The 23501-nt window shown below is 45.7% G+C and overlaps 2 protein-coding genes across 4 annotated transcripts in view; both read right to left on the reverse strand.

Moving 5' to 3' along the window:
* The window catches only part of LOC133382794 (homeobox protein Meis1), a 217615-nt gene extending 202025 nt beyond the window's left edge, over positions 1–15590 (reverse strand). For all 3 annotated transcript variants that reach the window (XM_061622227.1, XM_061622230.1, XM_061622228.1), the window contains exons 1-6: positions 15503–15590; positions 13405–13631; positions 11613–11754; positions 10995–11045; positions 10264–10314; positions 8813–8959 (exon numbers count right to left, since the gene is read on the reverse strand). In XM_061622227.1, coding sequence (XP_061478211.1) covers positions 8813–8959; positions 10264–10314; positions 10995–11045; positions 11613–11754; positions 13405–13631; positions 15503–15514 — 630 coding nt within the window. In that variant the 5' untranslated portion in view covers positions 15515–15590. The remainder of the gene's footprint in view (positions 1–8812; positions 8960–10263; positions 10315–10994; positions 11046–11612; positions 11755–13404; positions 13632–15502) is intronic.
* A 2810-nt stretch (positions 15591–18400) lies between these two features.
* LOC133384103 (homeobox protein Meis1-like) lies at positions 18401–21643 on the reverse strand. The gene is made up of 3 exons (XM_061626032.1): positions 21144–21643; positions 20196–20422; positions 18401–18560 (listed from the first exon to the last, which is right to left on the reverse strand). Exons 2-3 carry the CDS (start codon positions 20393–20395, stop codon positions 18401–18403), a joined length of 360 nt encoding a protein of 119 aa, XP_061482016.1. The 5' UTR covers positions 20396–20422; positions 21144–21643.
* Positions 21644–23501: the final 1858 nt, after the last annotated feature.

A 23501-nucleotide genomic window follows, 5' to 3' on the forward strand; every position in this document is an offset into this window, starting at 1 on the left:
GAGACACAGGCCATGTACATACCATACATTTAAAGCACATTTCTCCCTCAACGTTCCTGGGAACTGTAGTTTATTCCTCACAAAGCTACAATTCCCAACACCCTTAACAAACTACAGTTCCCAGGATTCTGGGGTAGGGTGCAAATGTGCTTTCAATGTATGGTGCGTATGCACCCATAAAGTTTGTCACCCTAATCCAAAACATAGTCACTCAGAAGTAAGTGTGTTAATACAGATCACATATAGGTAGCATTCATGTAACCACTACCAAATTGTGAGAGGAATTTTACTATACATAGTTGCAAATAAGAAATCTAGGATGTGATAAGAATCCTCACTGCTTGGCAGGACACTACAAACAACCAGTTGACCAAGTGTTTACATGCATATGGTGGTTGACTGTCACTTTGTAAATGGTTGTCTGTATTTAGAGAGGTGTTGGTGTAGTGGTTAAGTTAAGGTGTTGGACTATGACCTGGGAGACCAGGGTTTGAATCCCCACACAGCCATGAAGCTCCCTGGGTGACCTTGGGCCAGTCACTGCCTCTCAGCCTCAGAGGAAGGCAATGGTAAACCACCTCTGAATACCACTTACCATGAAAACCCTATTCATAGGGTCTCCAAAAGTCGGGATCGACTTGAAGACAGTCCATTTCATTTTTTTTCAATAGAATTTACTTCCAAATTTACTACCTAACCATTTTTACTGAGGAGATATTTGTTTTCTAGTCTATGGTTAGACTGTAAGGATTACAGCCATGCAACACATATGTGTTCAGAAGTAAATTCCACTGTATCCAAGTCAGTTTATTCCTTAGTAAGTGTGGTTTAAGATTGCAGCCTTAAGCTCACCACTTTCCATATCATGGCTAAACTTGCTGTGATAACATGCAAATGCTCTCATCTGGCTATATTAATAGCTATCTGTAAGAAGAGATAAAATAAGGGGGAAATCGGGTGTTTTTAAAGGCTGTTAACTCAATTTTAAAACATAACACAATTTTTAAAACCTAACTGCCTTATAGAGACTATGGCTGCAACATTTACCTGGGAAGCAGTCCCAAAGAACTCAATGGGGTTTACTTCTGAGTTGACATGCATTGTGCTGCTATTATCCAAAGTTTGCAAAACCCAAATCCTAACTATGTTACATGGAAGTAACTAATATTGATTCACCACGAAGTAATGCATTTACATTTAAGTTGCTATTCTGTAAGTATACGCACTTTACTGAAAGTAAGTTCTAGATAATTATATTTAGAATTGGAGGATACCTGTGTACTATTTTTTCAGAAATGCTCATAATTTTTGAAGTCTACTCCTAAATACAATTTATCACACCAATAGACATGTAAGAAATCATATATAAGGCTTATTTCAAAATTGGTTATAGAGCAGTAACTATAGTAGGAGAAATAACTCTGTATGTTCACAGTATAATCTGTGCTATATTATTTAAACATTAAAGGCAAAATCATTACTCCTTACCTGAGCAAAACAGGTTGAATTTAAAATTTGTTGGACTTTTTCTTCTGTCCCAGACATGTTTACTTAAGTCCTATCTTAACCACACTTATTTAGAAATAAGTACCTCTGAAGTTAATTGACCTTACTTTTAAACTAATACATTGTTTAGCAAATAAAGAGGAAGAAAACCGTGGCATCACATGTCCATAACTGTATAAAGTTAAAGCCAATACACAACCTTGCTTCCCAGTAATAGAAAGCAAGTTCCAGACTGACCAGACCAGCTGAATTAGAAGGTGGCCTATTTTGTCCCTTTAGATCCCAAAGCTGGGCCACGCAACCTGTCTGCTTAAAAGTAACAGGCATGTCAAGCTGAGAGAAATGAAATCCATCTCCCTAAACTCACTCAACTAACCTCCACCATCACCGCGACCAGGACCAGTCCTAAGCACATTACTTCATAGTCAGGCCCATTGATTTCAGCAACTTCATTTCCATTTTTAAAATATACAGGAGTTTACAACTGCTATTTTACGCCTACTCCCTTGGAAGGGGATTCTCCTCAAGTTGCAATTCGGCTCTGAATGCCAAACTGCCAGATTCGAACAAATGTCACCTCAACATAGACTATCCTCCCCAAGATAACAGACCCATTTCCCTCAGTTTAGGAATTAACTAAGTCCCTGCCGTAGACTTGTTGCAAATTCTACCTGTCGTTGCCCTAATGTCTCTCAGGGCTGCAAGCATACCTTCGCCAAAGCTTTTGCTTGCCCCATTTCATTCATTTTTCTTTCCAAGCACACTGGTGGACTTAGGCTCAACTTTACGCCAAAACCCCTTTTCCCTTCCCGAGGTGGAGCGTCCCTTGAGGACAGCCGCGATGGAGGCGGGCGAAGGGGCCTTAGGCCTCCTTCTCGCCACCCCTGGGCAGGCGCAGGCCGGTGATGCCAGAGCCACAAAGGCGCCCTCCTCACACCTCCGTCGTCCGTCTCTCGCGCCCTCCTTCGTCCCCCTTCTCCCGCTGGGCGGCTGTGGCCGAGAGCAGACACCATCACAGGCTTCTCGAGAGGCTTTCTTCCCTTTCTTCCGCGTGCTTTCTCCTCCCTGCCCACTTGCCCGCTTCGGACACGGCGTCCGGACCTGCCTAAACCGCAGCGGGATGCCGAGGGGAGCGAGCGCAGGGCGACCCTGGCGTGCCTCCAAGCTCTGCTGCGCGCACTCTCCTTGCGCGGCGGAGGAGCACAGCCTTTCTCGGCCCCCAGGTCCCCCCTCCAACAAAACCGGCTCCCTCTCCAGCCCTCGCTCCTCCGCTGTTCTCTCCCTCTAGCTCGGAGCCGCCCGCGCAAGCTCCCGTGCCGCTGAACCGCGGGCGCGACTCGCCATTTCGCAGGCCTCAAGGCCCCCAGCTCCAGGAGCGCTCCGTGGGGAAGAGTGGAGGGGCCGTGAGCATGTCGCTGGAGCAAGGACGGAGGGGCTGCCTGCTTGCTCCGTGCCCTGCAGCCCCCCAGCACCTCGCACGTCGAAGCCCGCCTTTCCCTAAGAGGCCCCAGGCTTCTCTGCCCCTGGGCTTTGCTTGTTTGGTTTACTAATGGTATGATACGAAATACAGAACAAGCAACAAATCATGCCCTCCTCCCCCCTTTCATCAACACATGCATCCATCTTTTTATACATGAAGGAAAGGAGTAACGCGAAATACATGAGGAAAATATGACTCACTTCGTGTAAACAGCTTACTTAATAGCCAACTGACATCTCTCTCTTCTCCACCCCAAAAGAAGAGTTTGGGCCTTGTACCTCTTTTTGATGTCGGGGGTCACTCTTATTTCTGGAACACGTGACGTAATAGTAGAAAGCCACTGGGCATAGCGAACCTCATACAAGAAACAGGACCTGCACGTGTCAGAGCTAGGATTAAGAGCCGCATCACTTACAGTTAATACGTGTTTTAGGAGTGCAGCTGAAAAACAGGGCGTGAGAATGAAATGTCAGCATCCACGACCCGCAGGATCTATGTGTTTTGAAGGGGTACACAGTTAGGTCAACCTCTCCTTGGGAATTAACTACATTTGCCCGAAGTTACATCCCTACCCCTTGCTTTCTGAGCACTTCTTTCAGCCCCTTCTTTCCTGGGCCCCCAAGACACTCAAACGGCTGCAAAGAGGAGGGTATGTACCAGGCCGGTAGGCAGCAGAATCAGGCCCAGACTCTTGAGTTTTCATTGGGGGGGGGGGAAGTCTAACGGCTTCCTATATAGAAAGTTATGAAGTTCAGAAACCTTAACATAAGCTATTTTTGTGAGATAAGACAATCTGATTGCTCCCACCTTTCAATGTTTTTAGCCAATGAGTGAAGTCAGAGTTGTGATTGAGAACAAGCTGTTTGGATACCAGGAGATAGGAATATCTGCTCTTCAGGAGAAAAGTCCCTCTTCTGCACTTCTCTTTCTGGCCTTTGGCTTCTATTCCTTATAATCTCAGTAGTTTGAGATCAAGGACTCCCTATAAATTATTTTCTACTACATGGTAAGTGCAGTGGATGTTAAAGAACCAACTTCCTCCTCCCCCCCCAAAAAAAATACAGATGCAAAATGTGAAACTTTCCAAACAGATTTGGGCATATCTCATGTTGTGCAGGAGCTGATGTTCAGGTACTCATTAATTCACTATATTTATTTACTGTACTTACAGCACGGTAGTATACATGTTTGCTCAGAAGTAAGTCTCTTTGCGGCTTACTCCCAGGCAAGGGGGTACATTATTCCAACCTAGATTTTCTTGTAAGGAAGGGGCACAGAAGGGTTTATGGTGAGATTGTCCCTTGTGCACACCAACCTGGGAGTAAGCTTAGTTGAACAGACAGGATTTATGTATTTAAACAGGCAATAATCAAGACAGATTACAATTGGTTGAAACCTTAGAGCTGTGCTAATTTGGAGGGAGAGTGAACAGAAAAAAATGCTCCTTTTATAGTACTAAGATGCACCACTATGGTTAAAGAAACCAGAATTTGATGCCTACAATTCAAGCCCTAAATCCCCTTCTGAATCTGTTTTATGCCTCCTTCTATATCTTCACACTGGCCATGTGAGCTAGGTTATGCTGAGAGCTGGTGACTAGCCCAAGGAAGGAAGAGAGAAAAAACAATGAGTTAGGCGAGTTTAAAATGTGAAATTGCACATATTCAGAATATTATTTGTTTATCAATGTTTTAATTTGCTGTACATGATCAGGAGTGGAATGCAGTAATCAAAGTCCTGAAGGGTGGGGGATGATGCCTGCTTTCCTGGCTTTGCGTATGTTTTTACTTGTAGTCTACCCTCATCGTCTCTCTCTTCCTTTTTTTTTGCCTGTGAATACCATATTACATTTACACTTATGTTAATTTTTAATATATATATCAAGTTGTCCAAATGTTTTGTTGTTTTTCTTTTCACTTTAACACATCACGAATATAACAGTGGAATGATGGGGTGAGGCTGTGTTTTTCACAATTGAAGTGTTAATAATAATAATATAGCCCACCTTTCCTCCAAAGAGCTCGAGATCATGTACATGGTTTTCTCCTTTTCTTTTTTATCCCTACAACAACCCTGTGAGGTCTGTTAGGTTAAGAGACAGTGACTAGCCCAAAGTCAACCAGTGAGCTTCATGACTGAGTAGGGATTTCAATCCTTTTTTTCTCAAAATATGGGGGGGGGAGATGTAGTTATTATGCGATATTAATAAATAACCACAACAAATAATATACTTTTTAACAATTTAAATACTGGATTTATCTGAACACAGAATCTGAACAAAACTGCCGTAAATCTTAACTCACTTTTGACCTGCTCCATCTGAAATACCATGCCTGGTCTTACACTGAATGTAATATTGCTAGCCTCGGATCTGTTCACCTACAGTAACAAATCCTGAGTCCTTTGCATGGTTTAGGATTGGCCCTGGAGAAGCGCCGGGCCCTTGAGCCTTTAGTAGCTGTGTGGCAGGCAGAAATTAAACAAGGTAAACCTTTTCTAGTATGGAGCTACCATTATGGAAACTTCACCTGTTGCCATTCTGTCTGTCAGACATCTTATTACTTGTGTGTGACCCCTGATTTATTTTGGGGCCGTCCACCACCACCTGCCAAAGAGAGTACAGATTTGCATATGACATAAAGGGTATGCAAATTTATGTCTTCTCTTGCGAGTGCAGAAGCACCACTCCACACACAGCATGCCTGGCCCAGAAAATCCTGTGGGTCCTCCTGCCCTCAAACGGCTGCTGGCGCTTCTCTTCCCCGGGGACTTCCTTCGCCACAGCCGCCATCACGCCCTTCTTCCTCGCACTGCCTGATCCGTCCACTCTCCAGCGCGTGGCCCTTTCCCCATACCCCACGCAGGAGATGCCAGGCCCGGCCTTCCCCCCAGCTCCCCCAGTCCCGACTGTCACAGGCACGGCCAGTGGGATCCTCCAAAGCCACTCCGGGTTTAAATTTAGCCGTCGCCGCCGCTTTTCTCCAGGCGGCCTTTGGTGCGACTTAAGCACAAAGTCCGTCAGAAGGGGGCGCCAGCGCCGGACTCCGGGCTCCGCTCAGCCGGCTTTCCGAGGTCCCCCTATGCCGCACGTGGCTGGGCGCGGAGAGAATGGGCGAGAGCCACCCTCTCCTTGGCTAGGTGACCACGGCAAAGGGTGATTTCGCGTTCTCCTTCCGAGCCCAGCCCAGCCCTCCTTCGCAGAGGGAAGAGAGGAGGAGCTGCCTTTTGTTCTCCCCGGGACTAAAGCCCTGTCGTCGGGGTCCAAGCAAAGGCGACGACACTCAGCAAGCCCTAGACTGAGACAAAGGGGTTAATTAACTAGCCAGGCACCACGGCTCGCATAACACCTGAAGGGGATCTGCGTTTTGTCGTCAGCAGCACAGCCTGAAATAGACGACGCGACACAGCTGCAAACTGGTTGTGCCACATTCATGACAAAGCGGGAGAACCTTTCTCTCGTTCTCTCTCTGAACAGGCAGCGTTCTTGGAAGCAGCAGCAGAGCAGCTCTCCTAGGAGCACACAACAGCCTTTGCAACCCTGGCAGCAAGCTAGGCTAACAACTGGGGCAGCGTGCAGACGCTCGCGCGCAGGAACAGACCTATAACTTTGCAGCTGAACTTGACGCCGGTCCTCCTCTGGGTGTTATACTCGAGTCAAAAAGGACCGCGAGCCGCTTCCCGACACGAACCCCGCACGATGGATAAACTGGGTGGAGAATGAAGTAGTGGGTAATAACCAATCCCCCTCCCCCAGTTCAACTTTTCGGCCTCCAGACACCAGGCTTGGGCAATTCGGAGATGCCCCATTAAAGCGCTGGCCCAATCTCACCGGTAGCCGCTACACAACTATCCAAACTTTAAGCGGAGAACTTTGGGCTTGATATTTATATTGTCATTTTTACGACAGGAAGAAAAGGGGGGATGCGGATGAGGTAAAAGTTGAAGAGAAAGGGTCGCAATGTATCAGTAAGATCAAACCCCGGTTGCTTTTCTGTTGTTTTCTTTAAAAACATACAAACAAACACGAACTCATATAACGTCACTTCTTTAGCTTTTACTTTAATAAAATAATGATTCGTTGGGAAAATGGGGTATAAATCTTCATTTTGGAGGCAATTAAAGTGTTGATTTCATTCGTGCCCTGAAGCGATTCTTGTAATTTGCTCAAATAGCTTTATGTACCAAGCACTCCGGAGCTTTTAGAAACCCATTTTCTAGTTAGACTTGTTGGGTTACAATTTTTGTTCAACAACAGCTCCCCGAGCTTTCTGCATCTGGGGCTGACTTTCACAGCTCCCGGCTTTTAAAAATCAAGGCAAGGGCGCCGAGTGCCCAACACAGAGAAGCATCTCCCAAGAGGGACCATCTCTCCCCCGACCTTTCCAGAGACCAGCAGGAAACTAGACACCCACACAAGAGCGTGCACACGCACAGAGGTTTGATATTGCTAACTGCCAGCAAAGTCAAGGAGCAAATGCGACTAACTCTGTGCCTCCGAGTTCCACGTAGTTGTTTCAGATATTACATTTTGTCAATGAGCTTCTTGGAAGGTCATGGCTCAGCCCACGCTGTGCTTTGTTTACCACCAGTTCCTAACACTCCCGATAGCCTTTGCCCATGTCTCCTCATGCCTTGGTAGGCACACCAGTAAAGAGAGAACAGCACCCGCGGAAGTGAGGAGCACTTTTATTAGCCAAAGTGATCTAGAAAATAAGTCCTAGTCAACTGGAGGGTCATGGCAAAACAGAGCTGCGGAAGGCGACTCCTGCCTACTCGGCTGCGCCTTGCTTTTTAACAAAAGGAACCCTCTAGAGCCCTGGCCCGATTGTTCCCAGGACTCCTCAACATAACAGATCATATAGAAGAAGAAACAACTTTGAAAAACGAGACGCTCCCTTTGAAAGGGAAATAGCAACTGCAACTAAACAACCAGCATTAACCATTACCACCATATGTAACACAAGACCAGATAGTCGCTAATTGCTGTGTTAAAAAGCATTGATTAGCTAATACCACCTCCCCTATTAACCCAAAACGGCACGTTTGTTTTCCTTAAAAAACAAAACAGCATATTTCAGGGAAGCGTACTGTGGGCAGGGGGAAATTATCACTTTTAAGGCACGCTGGCATGCAGTTGAATTGGGCCTGCTCTAGGAATTGATGCAGGTATCCCAAAGGAGTATTGAACATATATAGACGTTTTGGGGGTACGCAAGAGATAATTATTTTTAAAAAATCGTGGTTTTATTATTTATTTTTCTCTTAGGTCAAAACCTGATGCCCGTTGCAGCAGGCAAGCTTTCCACAAAGCAGTGTTCACTGAGGTCTAAAAGCGTTCGGGCCAAGGAGAACTGACAAGACAGGCTAATGAACCGTAGAGACAGAAAGAAAATAGCTAGCATTTGCTAGATTTCAACACCCCCCTCTTTTTTCCCTGGACCACCTATCTCGGGTTTTATTCTTTCCCCTTCTCTTCACCCACCCCACTCCCCAAATCATTACTTTTGTCGGAAGACTGCGATTCAGGGCTGAACACTTCTATTATCATTAAAAAGGGAGTAAATAAAATAAAGACAAAAATTAAAAGCGACAAGGAGCAGGTCAAGTTTGCAGGCGATGCTTTTACAAGCTCATTTTGCCAGGTCGAAAACGGGAGCAAGCCTTAATGAAGCAATAATAGCCACATTATTCAAAAATTTTCATTTCGATGGAAATTTATCTAAAAGGGACTTAATCATATGCAAATAATAAAAAGGGGCGTAGTGACCCAGCGAACGAACTGCATACAAATACGAGCGGCTATTACAAGAGAGGAGATGATCATACCTGATCTGTTAGATTTGCTGATCTCGTTATGTCTTCACTGTCTGATTTTGATCCGCCTTCTCTATCGTCTATCACCAAATCGATAGGCATTTTTCCTTTCAAACAGCTAATATACCGGTGGCAGAAATTGTCACACAATTCGTGTACCTACATTATGACAGGAATAAGAAAACCAAAATATAATCGAGTGCTAAGTGAAATTGACAAGAGCAATCAATTCCTCCTCCCCCTCCCCATCCCTGACATCAAAAGTTCTAAATAGGGGGGAACAGGCTGCAATTATCCCCTGGAGACGCAACCAGAATTAAGAATAACTTTCTTTTCTGGCAAAATAGAGATATCCCAGAAAATTGACAGTGACAAGATGATTCACAGCCTACAACATATTCAACACCCGTGTTAAATTCATCTGCTCTCAGAGCTGTGACCATTAGTGAGGTGACCTGCATGGGTGACATTTAAGGTAAACTATTTAATTTCATCCAGTTATACCATTGCAAAAGCTCGCTGAGGACATAAAGGATCCCCCACTTCACTTGTATGGAAAGCTCAAGGCACTGTGGTGAAATACATTACATACATCCATGACCTTACATTCTGAGGCAATGTAACCTAACTTGTAACGGTTTCCACTATAAATGGGCCTATTTTAACCCATTTCTTGTAGAACAAAACCAACCCACTTGCTACTGTTAGATAAAATGTCTGGAGTGCCTGTATCCATGCCTTCACCACCATGTATTTATAAATCTCTCATAGTTTATTTTTAGGGCAAGGGATAATTCTCCAGCAAGCCAGCTATCAGTGACATATAAAGGTCCACGGGAACCCTGAAATGCTTCCAATCCAGTGCTGCTTTAAAATGCACTTGCACCCAGAAGTGAGGTTTTTGTTGTTACTATTATTATTACTATTATTATTATTCAGAGATTTATTGTGTAAACTGGGATTACTCAAGTCTCATTTTGGGGGTGTGGGGAGGGTTGTCCTGTTCAAGAGAAACAAGAAACTGGCACATCTAGCAACTCTGGCATGTTTCTGCAAAACGTTACAGGACAATCTGTGCCCTGTATGTGACCCTGCAGATGGCTCTTTAAAAAAAAAAAGGACAACACTACAAAACTGACTGAAACTAAGCGAAGTACCTTGGCATAACTATCCACAGGAACCAGACTGAAGAGGTGTCAGAGTTCCAAACGTTCTCAAATGTAGAGAGAATTGGCAACTATTTATACAAAGGTAGGGAAAAGGGATACAAGGCTGGGGAGTTTGTGATCCAGATTTTTAGTGGCTGAAATTGTAATTAAACTGCGCAGAGAAATGGACGGCATGATTGGTCTTGACACTAATTACCAGAAAGAAAGGCATTTATGCAAATTCTGCCGAAGCTTCAATTTCGTGAAACGTTAGAGGAGGCAGAAAAGAGAGAAAGTGAGAGGGGTGAGAATTACCTTCTCTAATTCCAACAGATGAAACCTTAATACTTGTATGGCTTGGATCATCTGCAAAGATACAAAACAACGTGAGTCTCTGTCTCTCCACAGCCGCTCTCTTTCCACTATCAAAGTAGTTATGAATGCAATATATGTCTGTATGTGTGTATTGTGATTTATGCCAACTCTAAAACTTAATAGTAGTGACTTTGTCCATTTTTAACAAAAAAAGATCTCAAGTGTTTTTTTTACCAAGTGACTAAATTACATGAATCACAAACGTTTATTTAAGAAATTATGACCTCTATATAATAATACTGCTGGACAAATAGCCAGGCAAATTTGGGGAAGGAGAGGGAATTATTCCCAATACCACCGGATTCATTTTTTAAAATCAACTTCGTTAAAAGGGGGGGGGGTCAGTTTGGTGCAAATTTTCTTCACCCACAATGGCTATAAACCTGCTTCAAAAGCAGAGGGAAGGTATTTTGACTTTTCCAATACACTGAAATAATCGCAGTTAAATAAATAGCGGCAAGTCTTGGACGCGAACCAAACATCCTTTACTACCCCATCTCACTCCTCATTTGGATCGCGTTTTGTTGCTGCGCGATTGAACTGCGTTTCCATTTACACAGAATACAAGCTATGAGCTTCCAAATGAGACTTTTTTCCAATGAGCTTTAAAAATAAAATTGCATCTTCAGAAAGTAGATAATGTCATATCAAACACGTATGTGCGCCCTTACCAAGTTGTCCAGTTCAGGATTAGAAGAAAATAAGGGTTTCTCTGCTCGGATCTACAAATACGGTGCGAAGTGAAGGACCGGTTTTGAAAAAAGAAAAAAGAAATAAAAGAGGTTTGAAATATTGAAGGAGAAAAGGCAAAGGCGTTATTACTCTTCTAGCTTCATTACACTATAGGAACCATTATGGAATCGTTCGTGCGAAGCCCCTGGCTGCTGGATTTGGTAGAAGCCCTTAAAGAAGCGAATCAAAGGCGCTACTTTCGGACAGCTTGAGCTAGTAGTTTGATCAAACCAGCGAGAGGCTTTCGAGCGTCAGCTGCGCCTTGGTCCAAAATCTTAAGGAAGCGCCCTTGGAAAGTGGCGGGGAGGGGGCATAAAACCGTCGAGGCTAGCATCCAAGTGGACGTGTCGAGGAACCTGGGGCCAGAGGGTTGCAATCCATTCCTGGGAGGGGGTGGGTCAAGGGATAACATGGGAATGCATTCTTAGCACACTATTATTGTTCATGCTATTACTACTCCCACTACTACTCCCATCAACATCATCATGATCATTAGGCATTTTGAACAGTCCACGGATAAAAGTGCAATAGATTTGCATTCATGCTTGTTTTCTGACCTGTTTGGCAAACACTGCTATGTCTTCGTTGAAAGACTCTGAGGAGCAAACATCGCCTCCCGCCACCCCGGGCTCCCGGGGAGTGCATGTCGCTAATTCACATTTCTCAAAAATCAGTGCTAAGAGTGGGAAGAGGGGGTGTCTGAAAGAAAAACACAAGAGTCACCAACAGACAAGATTCAAGAAGGGGAGAATCCTCCAAAAGTGAAGTTTATAGCGGCAGGGCTGCTGCTGCTGCTGCTGCTGCACCACCACCCCTCCTTTTTCGCACCCACCTCGCCAATCGCAACTCACTTCGCGACTCTTCAGGCCGTGAGACCAGGATCTCAAGGCCCTGCGCCACGGAGCTCTAAATGATGGCCATTTTTAAAGCAAAGCGGGTCAGAGGGCTTCTTAACGTCAGCTAAAGTCAAAACCAACCCCAGGTCAGCAGCCATTTTGGATTAACTCCCCCCATCCCCCCCCCAGCTTAGTTATGGGGAGACAGAATGGAACACCGTCCACATCAGACTCCAGAGATGGACTCCGTTTCCATTTGTGGTCTGGAGTGGACTGCGAAGTTACTCAGCTCAGCCAAATTGCCCATGTCACCCATCAGTGCAACAAAGGTTGGAGGGGGATGGGCGGAGGGGTAGGGGAAAGAGTTTCAAGAGTCCCCTTCAAAGCAAACCACCGCTAACCCCTTCGGTGTGTAATCCCAGCCCTTCCACTCCACTTGGACTAGCCTTTCCCCCTTCAAAGTCTCTCACACACACTTGCCCCGGTGAGTAGCCAAGGCACTATAAGGAATTGTCATGTGGGATTGGTGAAATCGCACATTTTAAACGTTTTGAGAAAATATCGCGAAAACAGTCATTTACTAGAGCAGCAGCATCCCGCCTTTCTTCTACATCCTTTGCCACACACTCCTTTGACCTCTCTTTCAAACCTATTCGGGATTCCACAGCTGAAATTGCCACTATCATGGATATAATAAATGGGTAAAACTTGGTAGTTGTTGGCAAAGCAAAATAAAAACCAAAGGTTTCCAGATATTTCTTCTTAAATGTATGAATGATCAATAGCAACTGAAATAGTGCCCATTTTACTTAAAGTTATACTGGTGAAACAAATCAAGCCCCACCACCTCGAAAACTATGTTTTAAATCCCCGAATGGAGAGGCTTCAATGCTACCAAGAGGTGTGGGGATGCACTTCTGAAACCAGCCCTGAATGTTCTCCTCTTCAGTAACACATTAGACTTTGAAAGGAGTTTGTTTATTGAGTGTTAGACTTCTATTTTTACGCAGAAAGGTGCAAAGGAAGTATTCCTTTTCGTCCCTCAACTATTGTTGCAAAGTTTTTACTTTCAAACAAACCCCTCTGTTTTTATTCTTACTCTTTCTTTCTTGCAAATATCTAGAACACTTCTCTCTCTCTCTCTCTCTCTCTCTCTCTCTCTCTCTCTCTCTCTCTCTGTTTGTGTGTGTGTGTGTGTGTGTGTGTGTGTGTGTGTGTGTGTGTGTAGAAATCGTGGGACAAATTTTTGCAAAGTGTCTCAAGTTCTTTGCATTTTTCTTTCAAAACTTCTTTCTGGGAGGGTTTTCATTCGTCGACCCGAGACAGGTGGGAAGGAAAGGCACTGAACCAATACCCCCGTGGTACATCATCCCCATGCAAAGCCTCGGCTGTCCCAATTATGTACCTATGGTCTCCAGTAAACGGTGGCTTTCATTCGTCCACCAACGAGGAAGGGAAGAAAGGGGAATGAGCACATCTTAAGCTAAATAAACCTGATGCTAGCTGTACCTACCCATAAATGGCATCTTTATCTCTCTTTAAAGCGTCATTGACAGAGGAGCCCATGCTTGGGGGCATGGCGTTGGTGTGAGCTGTGTGCGGGTATTGATGGGAGTGAAGCGGAGGACCGTGATTCAGGTGGTGGACAGGCTGCATGGATCTGGCGGCATGGGGGTCCCCGTACATGGTGCTCGGGATCCCCACTCCATCCATCCCACCGTAATGGGGCAAATCGTCGTACTGCATAATAGAGAGGAGGGAAAAGAAAAGGGTCAGAATGAAGGCCAGTCCTTTGGAGTACTGTTTAAGGTGGTCGGTGGTCGGTGGGGTGGTGGTGGAAGCAACTGTGTGTGTGGACTCGGTGGGGAGAGTGAGAATCAAGGTGTACCGAAGGACCCCTTGGTTGAGTTAGGGAAGAGGGCACAATACAAGGCCCTGCCTTTACATTTCGAAATAGTGAACGGCGTCTCTGTGGAGGCTTTTTGTTTTGGGTCCAGACTCCAGTTAATTTTCCAGTAGGCCTTTGCAAAGTACGTTCCTCTGGGGGTCCTGGCGCAGCATCTTTGGGGGAAGGAGGAAATTAACAGGCGGGTGGAGGACTTCTTTGGAGTCCGGCTCAGCCTAAAGACCCGCTGAAAAGCTGCCTCCTTCAGTAGGTTTCCCTAGCAGAAGTGAATATGAGGACACCTATTATGAACACGTGCGTTAAGACTGTCCTCTATTTTTAAGAGAATTCTCTGTGGGCATCGGCTGCGCCTGCCAGCAGCCCCAAGTGGCAGACCTTCCCTGATGTTTGAAAAGATACACAAGGTATGGAAGCCCAAAAAAAGAAAGCGCCCGTTTAAGATAACTATTTCAATCAAGTTTCTTTGGGACTGTTTCTATTTATTATTGTTGTTATTGTTATTTGAGGGGGAAAGAAGTTAGTTTTTTGCGTAACTGATAGAGGGGATGTTGGAGAGTTTAATTCATCCAAGCTTATTCTGTTCTGAACTTTACTGCTGTTAAGAAGTCACACACAGAGAGCTGTAAGCCCTCAAGGGTGTGTGTGACAAGTCTAAAGACATTAATTTTTCGGACGAAGGGGGATATACTTTATTTAATTTTTTTTAGGAGTCTCCAGCACTGACTTCTAAAAACGCATCTGCTGTTTTCCTTTGCAAAAGCTCTGGGAAGCTCAGCTTAAAATATGTTTCCTCTTCTGAACCAGGAGCCCAAATCAATAATTTTTCTTCAGGGAAAGTTGTGTTGGTCAGGTGGGAGGGGGGCACTCTGCCATTTCAATTTACAATTAGTTAAGGACAAAAAAAGAAATAGAGAACTTGGGGGAAGCCTTGACAGCTGCTAGAAATGAAAAAGTAAACGCAAAACAAACAGTTGAGTAACTTTCTTTTTCCACCTACAGCGTGAGAGGGACATTGCCGAAAGTGTACCAGAAAACGTACTTTGAAAGTGGTGTTTCTTTTTAAATTTTCTCTTGGCTATGTTATTCTTGTCATTATCAACAATCTTACTCAACTGGCAAAAAAAAAGGGGTGTGTGTTTCCATTTAATAAAATAAAAAATAAATAATAATGCTAGGTACACATGCAGGTAGTTGGTTCTTTAGAGTCATGATTACATATGAGAATATGTTCAAATCAATATCTTCGCTGAATGTATGGACTACTCTGGTTGCCCCGTTCATTGTTTACAGCGGTTATTTTTTTAAAAAAAATAATTAATTGTGAATATATTATCATATCCCAAAGGACCAAATACTCCAACACATATTTGAAACTTAATAATTTTGAAAGACCTATAAACTGAATATTGAAAGAAATTGCATTCAGTTTTGAGACTGCGTGTAGGTACCTTTCTTTCCAGAAAGTGGCCTGTGATATGAATTAATAGAAAGAATTAATAGGACTAAGGGCTTCTATGCATCTTATACCTGTCTGTGCGTTGGACCTATACAGTTTAAAAATAATGGTCCTCTCAAAATAGTGATAGACTACACGCTGCCTCATGTGCGCCTGAGAGAATATAAAACTCTCTCCTCCTCACAGTATGTCTAAGATCCACGTTTCAATGTTTATGTTACTTGGAAATTACGATTAAAAAATACATACCCTTTGCGCCATCGGCCTGCTTCGCACCCTTCCTTTTCAACTTCTAATATATCCTCTTTAAGGCCAGTGTGAAAAGAAACAAAACGTGTTCTCCCCCACCCCCCCACCCCCAAGATAAAGGGAAAAAAGAATCCTTTAAAGTCGCCAGTAGCTTGTGCAGCCGATCAGAGTCTTCAGCCGGATGGACCTCAGAGAAGTGGCACGGTCTTTCAGCATTAAAAAGGAGAAGAAAAAGAGGCTTCTCTCTGCTTTTTCTTCCTTCCTTCCTCGCAACGCGTCTCTCACACTCTTCCCTTCTGGTTTCCAAGACAGCAGCGGGGAGAAAGCAAATATCCTTTTCCCCAAATCAGTTTTTTTTAAAAAAAAATAAAAATAAAAAGTGCCTCTCAAACCCAACTACCGACTCGCATGACTTTTTGCCACTGCAGCTGTCAATCAAAGACGAGCTTGTCAAGGCGGTGAATGAATGATGAGAATCCTCTGTGTGTGCTTCCAGTGGTCAGGACACCTCAAATGTTAACATCAAAAGCATAAGAGGTCTAAAAGCTTTCTTCCTCTTTTCCTCCCCTTTCTCTTTCTCCCTCGCTTGATTCAGTCCTAATTCCTAATCAGATTTTCTCTCTTCCCTCCGTGCAACTGGAGAACCCTACAGGAAGAGGGTTAAAAAAAAAGGCTGTCTGAGTTTGTCTTAAAGGAGCCACGGTCGATGCTGCCTGCTACAAGTCCCCTGTGCGTGTGTAAAGTGTGTGTTGCACACAGGCGGAGAGGTGGATTTGGACCAGAATGCTGGAACCCGGAAGTAGTGGTGGCCATAACAGGTCGCGTCTTACACAATGCAGCGGGCTGCATCAACTGAGCTCGCAGCGCAGGGGTGGGTTGAGTGAGCCGCAAGGCAGAAAGGGCGGCAGCGAAGGGCTCTTCACAGAGGCTTCCCCATTAACAAAACGTGCACACACACGCACACACACAGAGAGACTGGCGCGCGCGCTGGCGAAGAAGAGCGAACAATGACTGAATCCTTGGAGCACGATTCTGCCTCGTCGGACTGATCACCCCCCTCCCCTCCCCTCCTTTCGAGTCACTTAGCACTGGAAAGACGAGAGAAAGGGGCTTGTTGTTGGGTGGCTTCTCTTTAAACACTCACCAGTGTGTGTGTGTGTGCTTGTTTCGTTCTCTTTCTACGGGAGGTCTTATTTTCCGCCAGCCTGCTTCACGCCACGGTTTTGCAGCCTCTTCGGTGTTTAGAGCTTTGCCTGCCTTCCCTACCGCTTTTTCTTTTAGTTCCCAGGCAAGTCAGGGAATCTGTTTCTGTGACTTCAGAGGCATCGATCGGGTATCTTTATATGATGATTCTGCTTACACTCGTCACATGAGACCAAGCGAAGCAGTGACTGGGGAAAAGACACACCGAGGGCGAGAGCGCGGCTGTGTCTGGTGTACGATCGTCCCTACCCCGCACCCCCTCCCTCCGAGTCACATCTAGGACACATCCAGCAGTGATCCTCGCTACCCTGGTTAGCAACCTCCAAGGCTAGTGGCCATTTCCTTTGTCTAGAAATAGTGATTAATGTCTGTTTACTCCTCGCTCTGTAAAACCGAGTCTCTGATTGGCGCCCTGAAATTGCAGGACTTTTCAGCGTCCCATTTTCTTTCTTCAACCGTCTTCTGCCAGCAGAATACAAAAGGAAGCGAAGTTGAGGAAGAAAAAGCGGCGTTAAGGGGGTGAATCGAGTCTAATTTGCTGGAATTGCACCTCCGTGGTCCAAAGTGAGGCATTCACGCAAGGAGTTGTCTCAAAACTGCACCATCTCCCCCCTTTCGAACAGAGATCTCTGGGAGACAGTTTTCTCCCCTCCCCCACGAACTCCCCTCCATTCTCTTCCCAAGCTTTTAAAACCCCACAGAAGGGAAGAAAAATCTCCCCTGCCGTATGATAGAGAATGAGCTCACCCAAATCTCAGTAGGCAGCAGTGGAGGAGCTGTAGTCCAATCAGGATCTTTTATTCGAAAGCCAGGCGTGCATTGGTTGAGAGGGAAATCAATTATCAAATAATCGATCCGCAGGGAACTTCGATCTGCGGGGAGTGCGCCTGCCCCCCATCCCTTCAACCACGTTACAGAGAACCGAAGCTGGGCAATGCAGAAACATTGTTTGCTTGTCCTGCGTTAGATTTTACTCCACAAGGGGATTCTAAAAGAAGGAAAGTGTCACCCTCCCTTTGTGCATGAAGAAAAGAAAGAGGGGGATCGGGTGAAAAAAGGCTTTCTCTAGTGTGTGCGTGCGCGGGGAGATTGTGTAATCCTGCTTTCTCTCCTGTTTTGAAGTGGGGTATTTTCACTTCTGTCACTTTCTGTATGTAAAGTGCTCTTTCCTTGTCGACATTCTTCCTCTGCTCTGACTGGTTCCAAAAAAGAAAGGGGGGAGAATAAGCCGTTCCGCACCGAGGATTGTTTCTGCGCAAAGTATCTGTGGGGTCTGTTACGGAATCATTCATGCGAAGCCCCTGGCTGCTGGATTTGGTAGAAGCCCTTAAAGAAGCGAATCAAAGGCGCTACTTTCGGACAGCTTGAGCTAGTAGTTTGATCAAACCAGCGAGAGGCTTTCGAGCGTCAGCTGCGCCTTGGTCCAAAATCTTAAGGAAGCGCCCTTGGAAAGTGGCGGGGAGGGGGCATAAAACCGTCGAGGCTAGCATCCAAGTGGACGTGTCGAGGAACCTGGGGCCAGAGGGTTGCAATCCATTCCTGGGAGGGGGTGGGTCAAGGGATAACATGGGAATGCATTCTTAGCACACTATTATTGTTCATGCTATTACTACTCCCACTACTACTCCCATCAACATCATCATGATCATTAGGCATTTTGAACAGTCCACGGATAAAAGTGCAATAGATTTGCATTCATGCTTGTTTTCTGACCTGTTTGGCAAACACTGCTATGTCTTCGTTGAAAGACTCTGAGGAGCAAACATCGCCTCCCGCCACCCCGGGCTCCCGGGGAGTGCATGTCGCTAATTCACATTTCTCAAAAATCAGTGCTAAGAGTGGGAAGAGGGGGTGTCTGAAAGAAAAACACAAGAGTCACCAACAGACAAGATTCAAGAAGGGGAGAATCCTCCAAAAGTGAAGTTTATAGCGGCAGGGCTGCTGCTGCTGCTGCTGCTGCACCACCACCCCTCCTTTTTCGCACCCACCTCGCCAATCGCAACTCACTTCGCGACTCTTCAGGCCGTGAGACCAGGATCTCAAGGCCCTGCGCCACGGAGCTCTAAATGATGGCCATTTTTAAAGCAAAGCGGGTCAGAGGGCTTCTTAACGTCAGCTAAAGTCAAAACCAACCCCAGGTCAGCAGCCATTTTGGATTAACTCCCCCCATCCCCCCCCCAGCTTAGTTATGGGGAGACAGAATGGAACACCGTCCACATCAGACTCCAGAGATGGACTCCGTTTCCATTTGTGGTCTGGAGTGGACTGCGAAGTTACTCAGCTCAGCCAAATTGCCCATGTCACCCATCAGTGCAACAAAGGTTGGAGGGGGATGGGCGGAGGGGTAGGGGAAAGAGTTTCAAGAGTCCCCTTCAAAGCAAACCACCGCTAACCCCTTCGGTGTGTAATCCCAGCCCTTCCACTCCACTTGGACTAGCCTTTCCCCCTTCAAAGTCTCTCACACACACTTGCCCCGGTGAGTAGCCAGGACACTATAAGGAATTGTCATGTGGGATTGGTGAAATCGCACATTGTAAACGTTTTGAGAAAATATCGCGAAAACAGTCATTTACTAGAGCAGCAGCATCCCGCCTTTCTTCTACATCCTTTGCCACACACTCCTTTGACCTCTCTTTCAAACCTATTCGGGATTCCACAGCTGAAATTGCCACTATCATGGATATAATAAATGGGTAAAACTTGGTAGTTGTTGGCAAAGCAAAATAAAAACCAAAGGTTTCCAGATATTTCTTCTTAAATGTATGAATGATCAATAGCAACTGAAATAGTGCCCATTTTACTTAAAGTTATACTGGTGAAACAAATCAAGCCCCACCACCTCGAAAACTATGTTTTAAATCCCCGCATGGAGAGGCTTCAATGCTAGAGAGGTGTGGGGATGCACTTCTGAAACCAGCCCTGAATGTTCTCCTCTTCAGTAACACATTAGACTTTGAAAGGCGTTTGTTTATTGAGTGTTAGACTTCTATTTTTACGCAGAAAGGTGCAAAGGAAGTATTCCTTTTCGTCCCTCAACTATTGTTGCAAAGTTTTTACTTTCAAACAAACCCCTCTGTTTTTATTCTTACTCTTTCTTTCTTGCAAATATCTAGAACACTTCTCTCTCTCTCTCTCTCTCTCTCTCTCTCTCTCTCTCTCTCTCTCTCTCTCTCTCTGTGTGTGTGTGTGTGTGTGTGTGTGTGTAGAAATCGTGGGACAAATTTTTGCAAAGTGTCTCAAGTTCTTTGCATTTTTCTTTCAAAACTTCTTTCTGGGAGGGTTTTCATTCGTCGACCCGAGACAGGTGGGAAGGAAAGGCACTGAACCAATACCCCCGTGGTACATCATCCCCATGCAAAGCCTCGGCTGTCCCAATTATGTACCTATGGTCTCCAGTAAACGGTGGCTTTCATTCGTCCACCAACGAGGAAGGGAAGAAAGGGGAATGAGCACATCTTAAGCTAATAAACCTGATGCTAGCTGTACCTACCCATAAATGGCATCTTTATCTCTCTTTAAAGCGTCATTGACAGAGGAGCCCATGCTTGGGGGCATGGCGTTGGTGTGAGCTGTGTGCGGGTATTGATGGGAGTGAAGCGGAGGACCGTGATTCAGGTGGTGGACAGGCTGCATGGATCTGGCGGCATGGGGGTCCCCGTACATGGTGCTCGGGATCCCCACTCCATCCATCCCACCGTAATGGGGCAAATCGTCGTACTGCATAATAGAGAGGAGGGAAAAGAAAAGGGTCAGAATGAAGGCCAGTCCTTTGGAGTACTGTTTAAGGTGGTCGGTGGTCGGTGGGGTGGTGGTGGAAGCAACTGTGTGTGTGGACTCGGTGGGGAGAGTGAGAATCAAGGTGTACCGAAGGACCCCTTGGTTGAGTTAGGGAAGAGGGCACAATACAAGGCCCTGCCTTTACATTTCGAAATAGTGAACGGCGTCTCTGTGGAGGCTTTTTGTTTTGGGTCCAGACTCCAGTTAATTTTCCAGTAGGCCTTTGCAAAGTACGTTCCTCTGGGGGTCCTGGCGCAGCATCTTTGGGGGAAGGAGGAAATTAACAGGCGGGTGGAGGACTTCTTTGGAGTCCGGCTCAGCCTAAAGACCCGCTGAAAAGCTGCCTCCTTCAGTAGGTTTCCCTAGCAGAAGTGAATATGAGGACACCTATTATGAACACGTGCGTTAAGACTGTCCTCTATTTTTAAGAGAATTCTCTGTGGGCATCGGCTGCGCCTGCCAGCAGCTCCAAGTGGCAGACCTTCCCTGATGTTTGAAAAGATACACAAGGTATGGGAGATTGAATCCTTGGAGCACGATTCCGCCTGCCCTGCTCGTCGGACTGATCACCCCCCTCCCCTCCCCTCCTTTCGAGTCACTTAGCACTGGAAAGACGAGAGAAAGGGGCTTGTTGTTGGGTGGCTTCTCTTTAAACACTCACCAGTGTGTGTGTGTGTGCTTGTTTCGTTCTCTTTCTACGGGAGGTCTTATTTTCCGCCAGCCTGCTTCACGCCACGGTTTTGCAGCCTCTTCGGTGTTTAGAGCTTTGCCTGCCTTCCCTACCGCTTTTTCTTTTAGTTCCCAGGCAAGTCAGGGAATCTGTTTCTGTGACTTCAGAGGCATCGATCGGGTATCTTTATATGATGATTCTGCTTACACTCGTCACATGAGACCAAGCGAAGCAGTGACTGGGGAAAAGACACACCGAGGGCGAGAGCGCGGCTGTGTCTGGTGTACGATCGTCCCTACCCCGCACCCCCTCCCTCCGAGTCACATCTAGGACACATCCAGCAGTGATCCTCGCTACCCTGGTTAGCAACCTCCAAGGCTAGTGGCCATTTCCTTTGTCTAGAAATAGTGATTAATGTCTGTTTACTCCTCGCTCTGTAAAACCGAGTCTCTGATTGGCGCCCTGAAATTGCAGGACTTTTCAGCGTCCCATTTTCTTTCTTCAGAACCGTCTTCTGCCAGCAGAATACAAAAGGAAGCGAAATTGAGGAAGAAAAAGCGGCGTTAAGGGGGTGAATCGAGTCTGATTTGCTGGAATTGCACCTCCGTGGTCCAAAACTGCACCATCCCTATTGACCAGAGATGTCTGGGGGACACTTTTCTCCCGGCCCCCCCATTCCTTCCCCAAACTTTAAAAAACCCCAGGAGGAGGGAATCTCCCCCGCCGTGGGCAGCAGTGGAGAAGCTGTAGTCCAATCAGGGTCTTTTACTCGAAAGCCAGGAGTTTATTGGTTGAGGGGAAAATCAACCATCCAATAATCAATCTGCAGGGAACTTCGATCTGCCGCGAGTTCGGCCCCGCATCCCTTCGTTGTTACAGAGAACCGGAGTTAGGCAATGCTTGTCCTGTGTTAGATTTTACTCCACAAGGGGAATCTAAAAGAAGGAAAGTGTCACCCTCCCTTTGTGCATGGAGAAAAGAAAGAGGGGGATCGGGTGAAAAAAGGCTTTCTCTAGTGTGTGTTTTAACTGATTTTAAAAAGGTAAAGTGTGTAATTCTGTTTCCCCTCCTTTTTTGGAGTGTGGTATGTGAACTCATTTTCGCTTCTGCCACTCTCCTTAGGTAAGATGCTTTTTCCTTGTCAGTAGTGGTTTCTCCCTCTGCACTGAGCGGTTCCCAGAAGGTGAGGGGTGGGATGGATAGGGGGTCGCATCGCTAGAATTGCTTCTGAGCAGAGGATCCCGTTCGCATAGGGCACTGAAAGCTGCAATTTGGCACCGACTCTCCAAACATCAAGGGGGAGGATCACTGTGAACGGCGTACCTTTTATAGGCAGCAGAGATACTATGAAGGGTTCCTTAATTTTTTTTGTTATTGTTGTTCCAATCCATTCCTCGAATTAGAGTTCAGAATTTCTGTGCTCTATGATCTATCATCGTGGCAATGTTATGGTTTTCTTCTCGCATGCACTACCAATATATTCAATATATTCAACAGAAATAAATCATATAAGTTAGGGGCCAGGCCAAAGAAGACTAAGTGAAACGTTAACAGGAAGAACTTCTCCCTTTCTGTCTCATGAGTGCTGCGATTAAAGATTTTTGCCATAAAGTATGTCTCTTTAAGGGACGGGATGCCCCTTAAAAATTGTTTTTTCAAATAGAAAGGATGTGTGTGGGGGAGACAAATGACTGGGTTTCTATGAGGTGAAGGAGAAGATTCATAACAAAATGCGGTCTCTTTTCCCATAATTTCTCCTGCAGAGGTCTGTTATTTATTCAGTCTCTTCTCTAGGGACACCTGTTGGGTAATGGAAATGGTCACAAACTTTGGGTGTTTAGAGAATGAAAAAGGAAGGTCTGACATCGATTAGATCAGTCCAACTGGTGTGGGATAAGGAGGAAAACCCAAACAATCAGACAAGCCCACCTTGAGTCCAAGCAGCCTTATCATAGATGAAGCTGAAGGGTGCGGGAGGAACAGCTCCAAGTTCAAATCTGCAAGACTCGAGTTTACTTGAGGGGAGAAGCATTCTTCAGTTACTATTTAAAAATAAACACAGAAAGGCGGGAGAGACAAAGCAATGCGCTCCAAGCTAGCAAATATTGTTGGCACAAACAGAAACAACCCCCACCACACACACACACCATTTTGAGGCTCGCCATATCGCGGAGGGTTACCTCAGCCTCGTGCCCCATGGCGGGGGTGGGGGTGGTGGAAAAATTAAGGCTTCTCAGGTAATGCAAGCCTTACTCACTTTAAACCTCAGTAGTTGGACCGTGACTTATCACTCTCCTCTTGGTTTGTATAACAACCGAGATCCCCGCATTTTCAAGTTTCTTTTAGGAG

The sequence above is a fragment of the Rhineura floridana genome, chromosome 4 (genome assembly GCF_030035675.1).
Source record: "Rhineura floridana isolate rRhiFlo1 chromosome 4, rRhiFlo1.hap2, whole genome shotgun sequence".
NCBI lineage: Eukaryota > Metazoa > Chordata > Lepidosauria > Squamata > Rhineuridae > Rhineura > Rhineura floridana.

Bases quoted from the DNA above. Each gene is read 5' to 3' on its own strand.
- LOC133384103 (XM_061626032.1), bottom strand. From the start codon at position 20,395: ATGGATGGAGTGGGGATCCCGAGCACCATGTACGGGGACCCCCATGCC. The intron at 18,561-20,195 runs GTAGGTACAGCT...TTTTTCTTTCAG, and splicing joins GATAAAGATGCCATTTATGG to ACACCCCCTCTTCCCACTCT.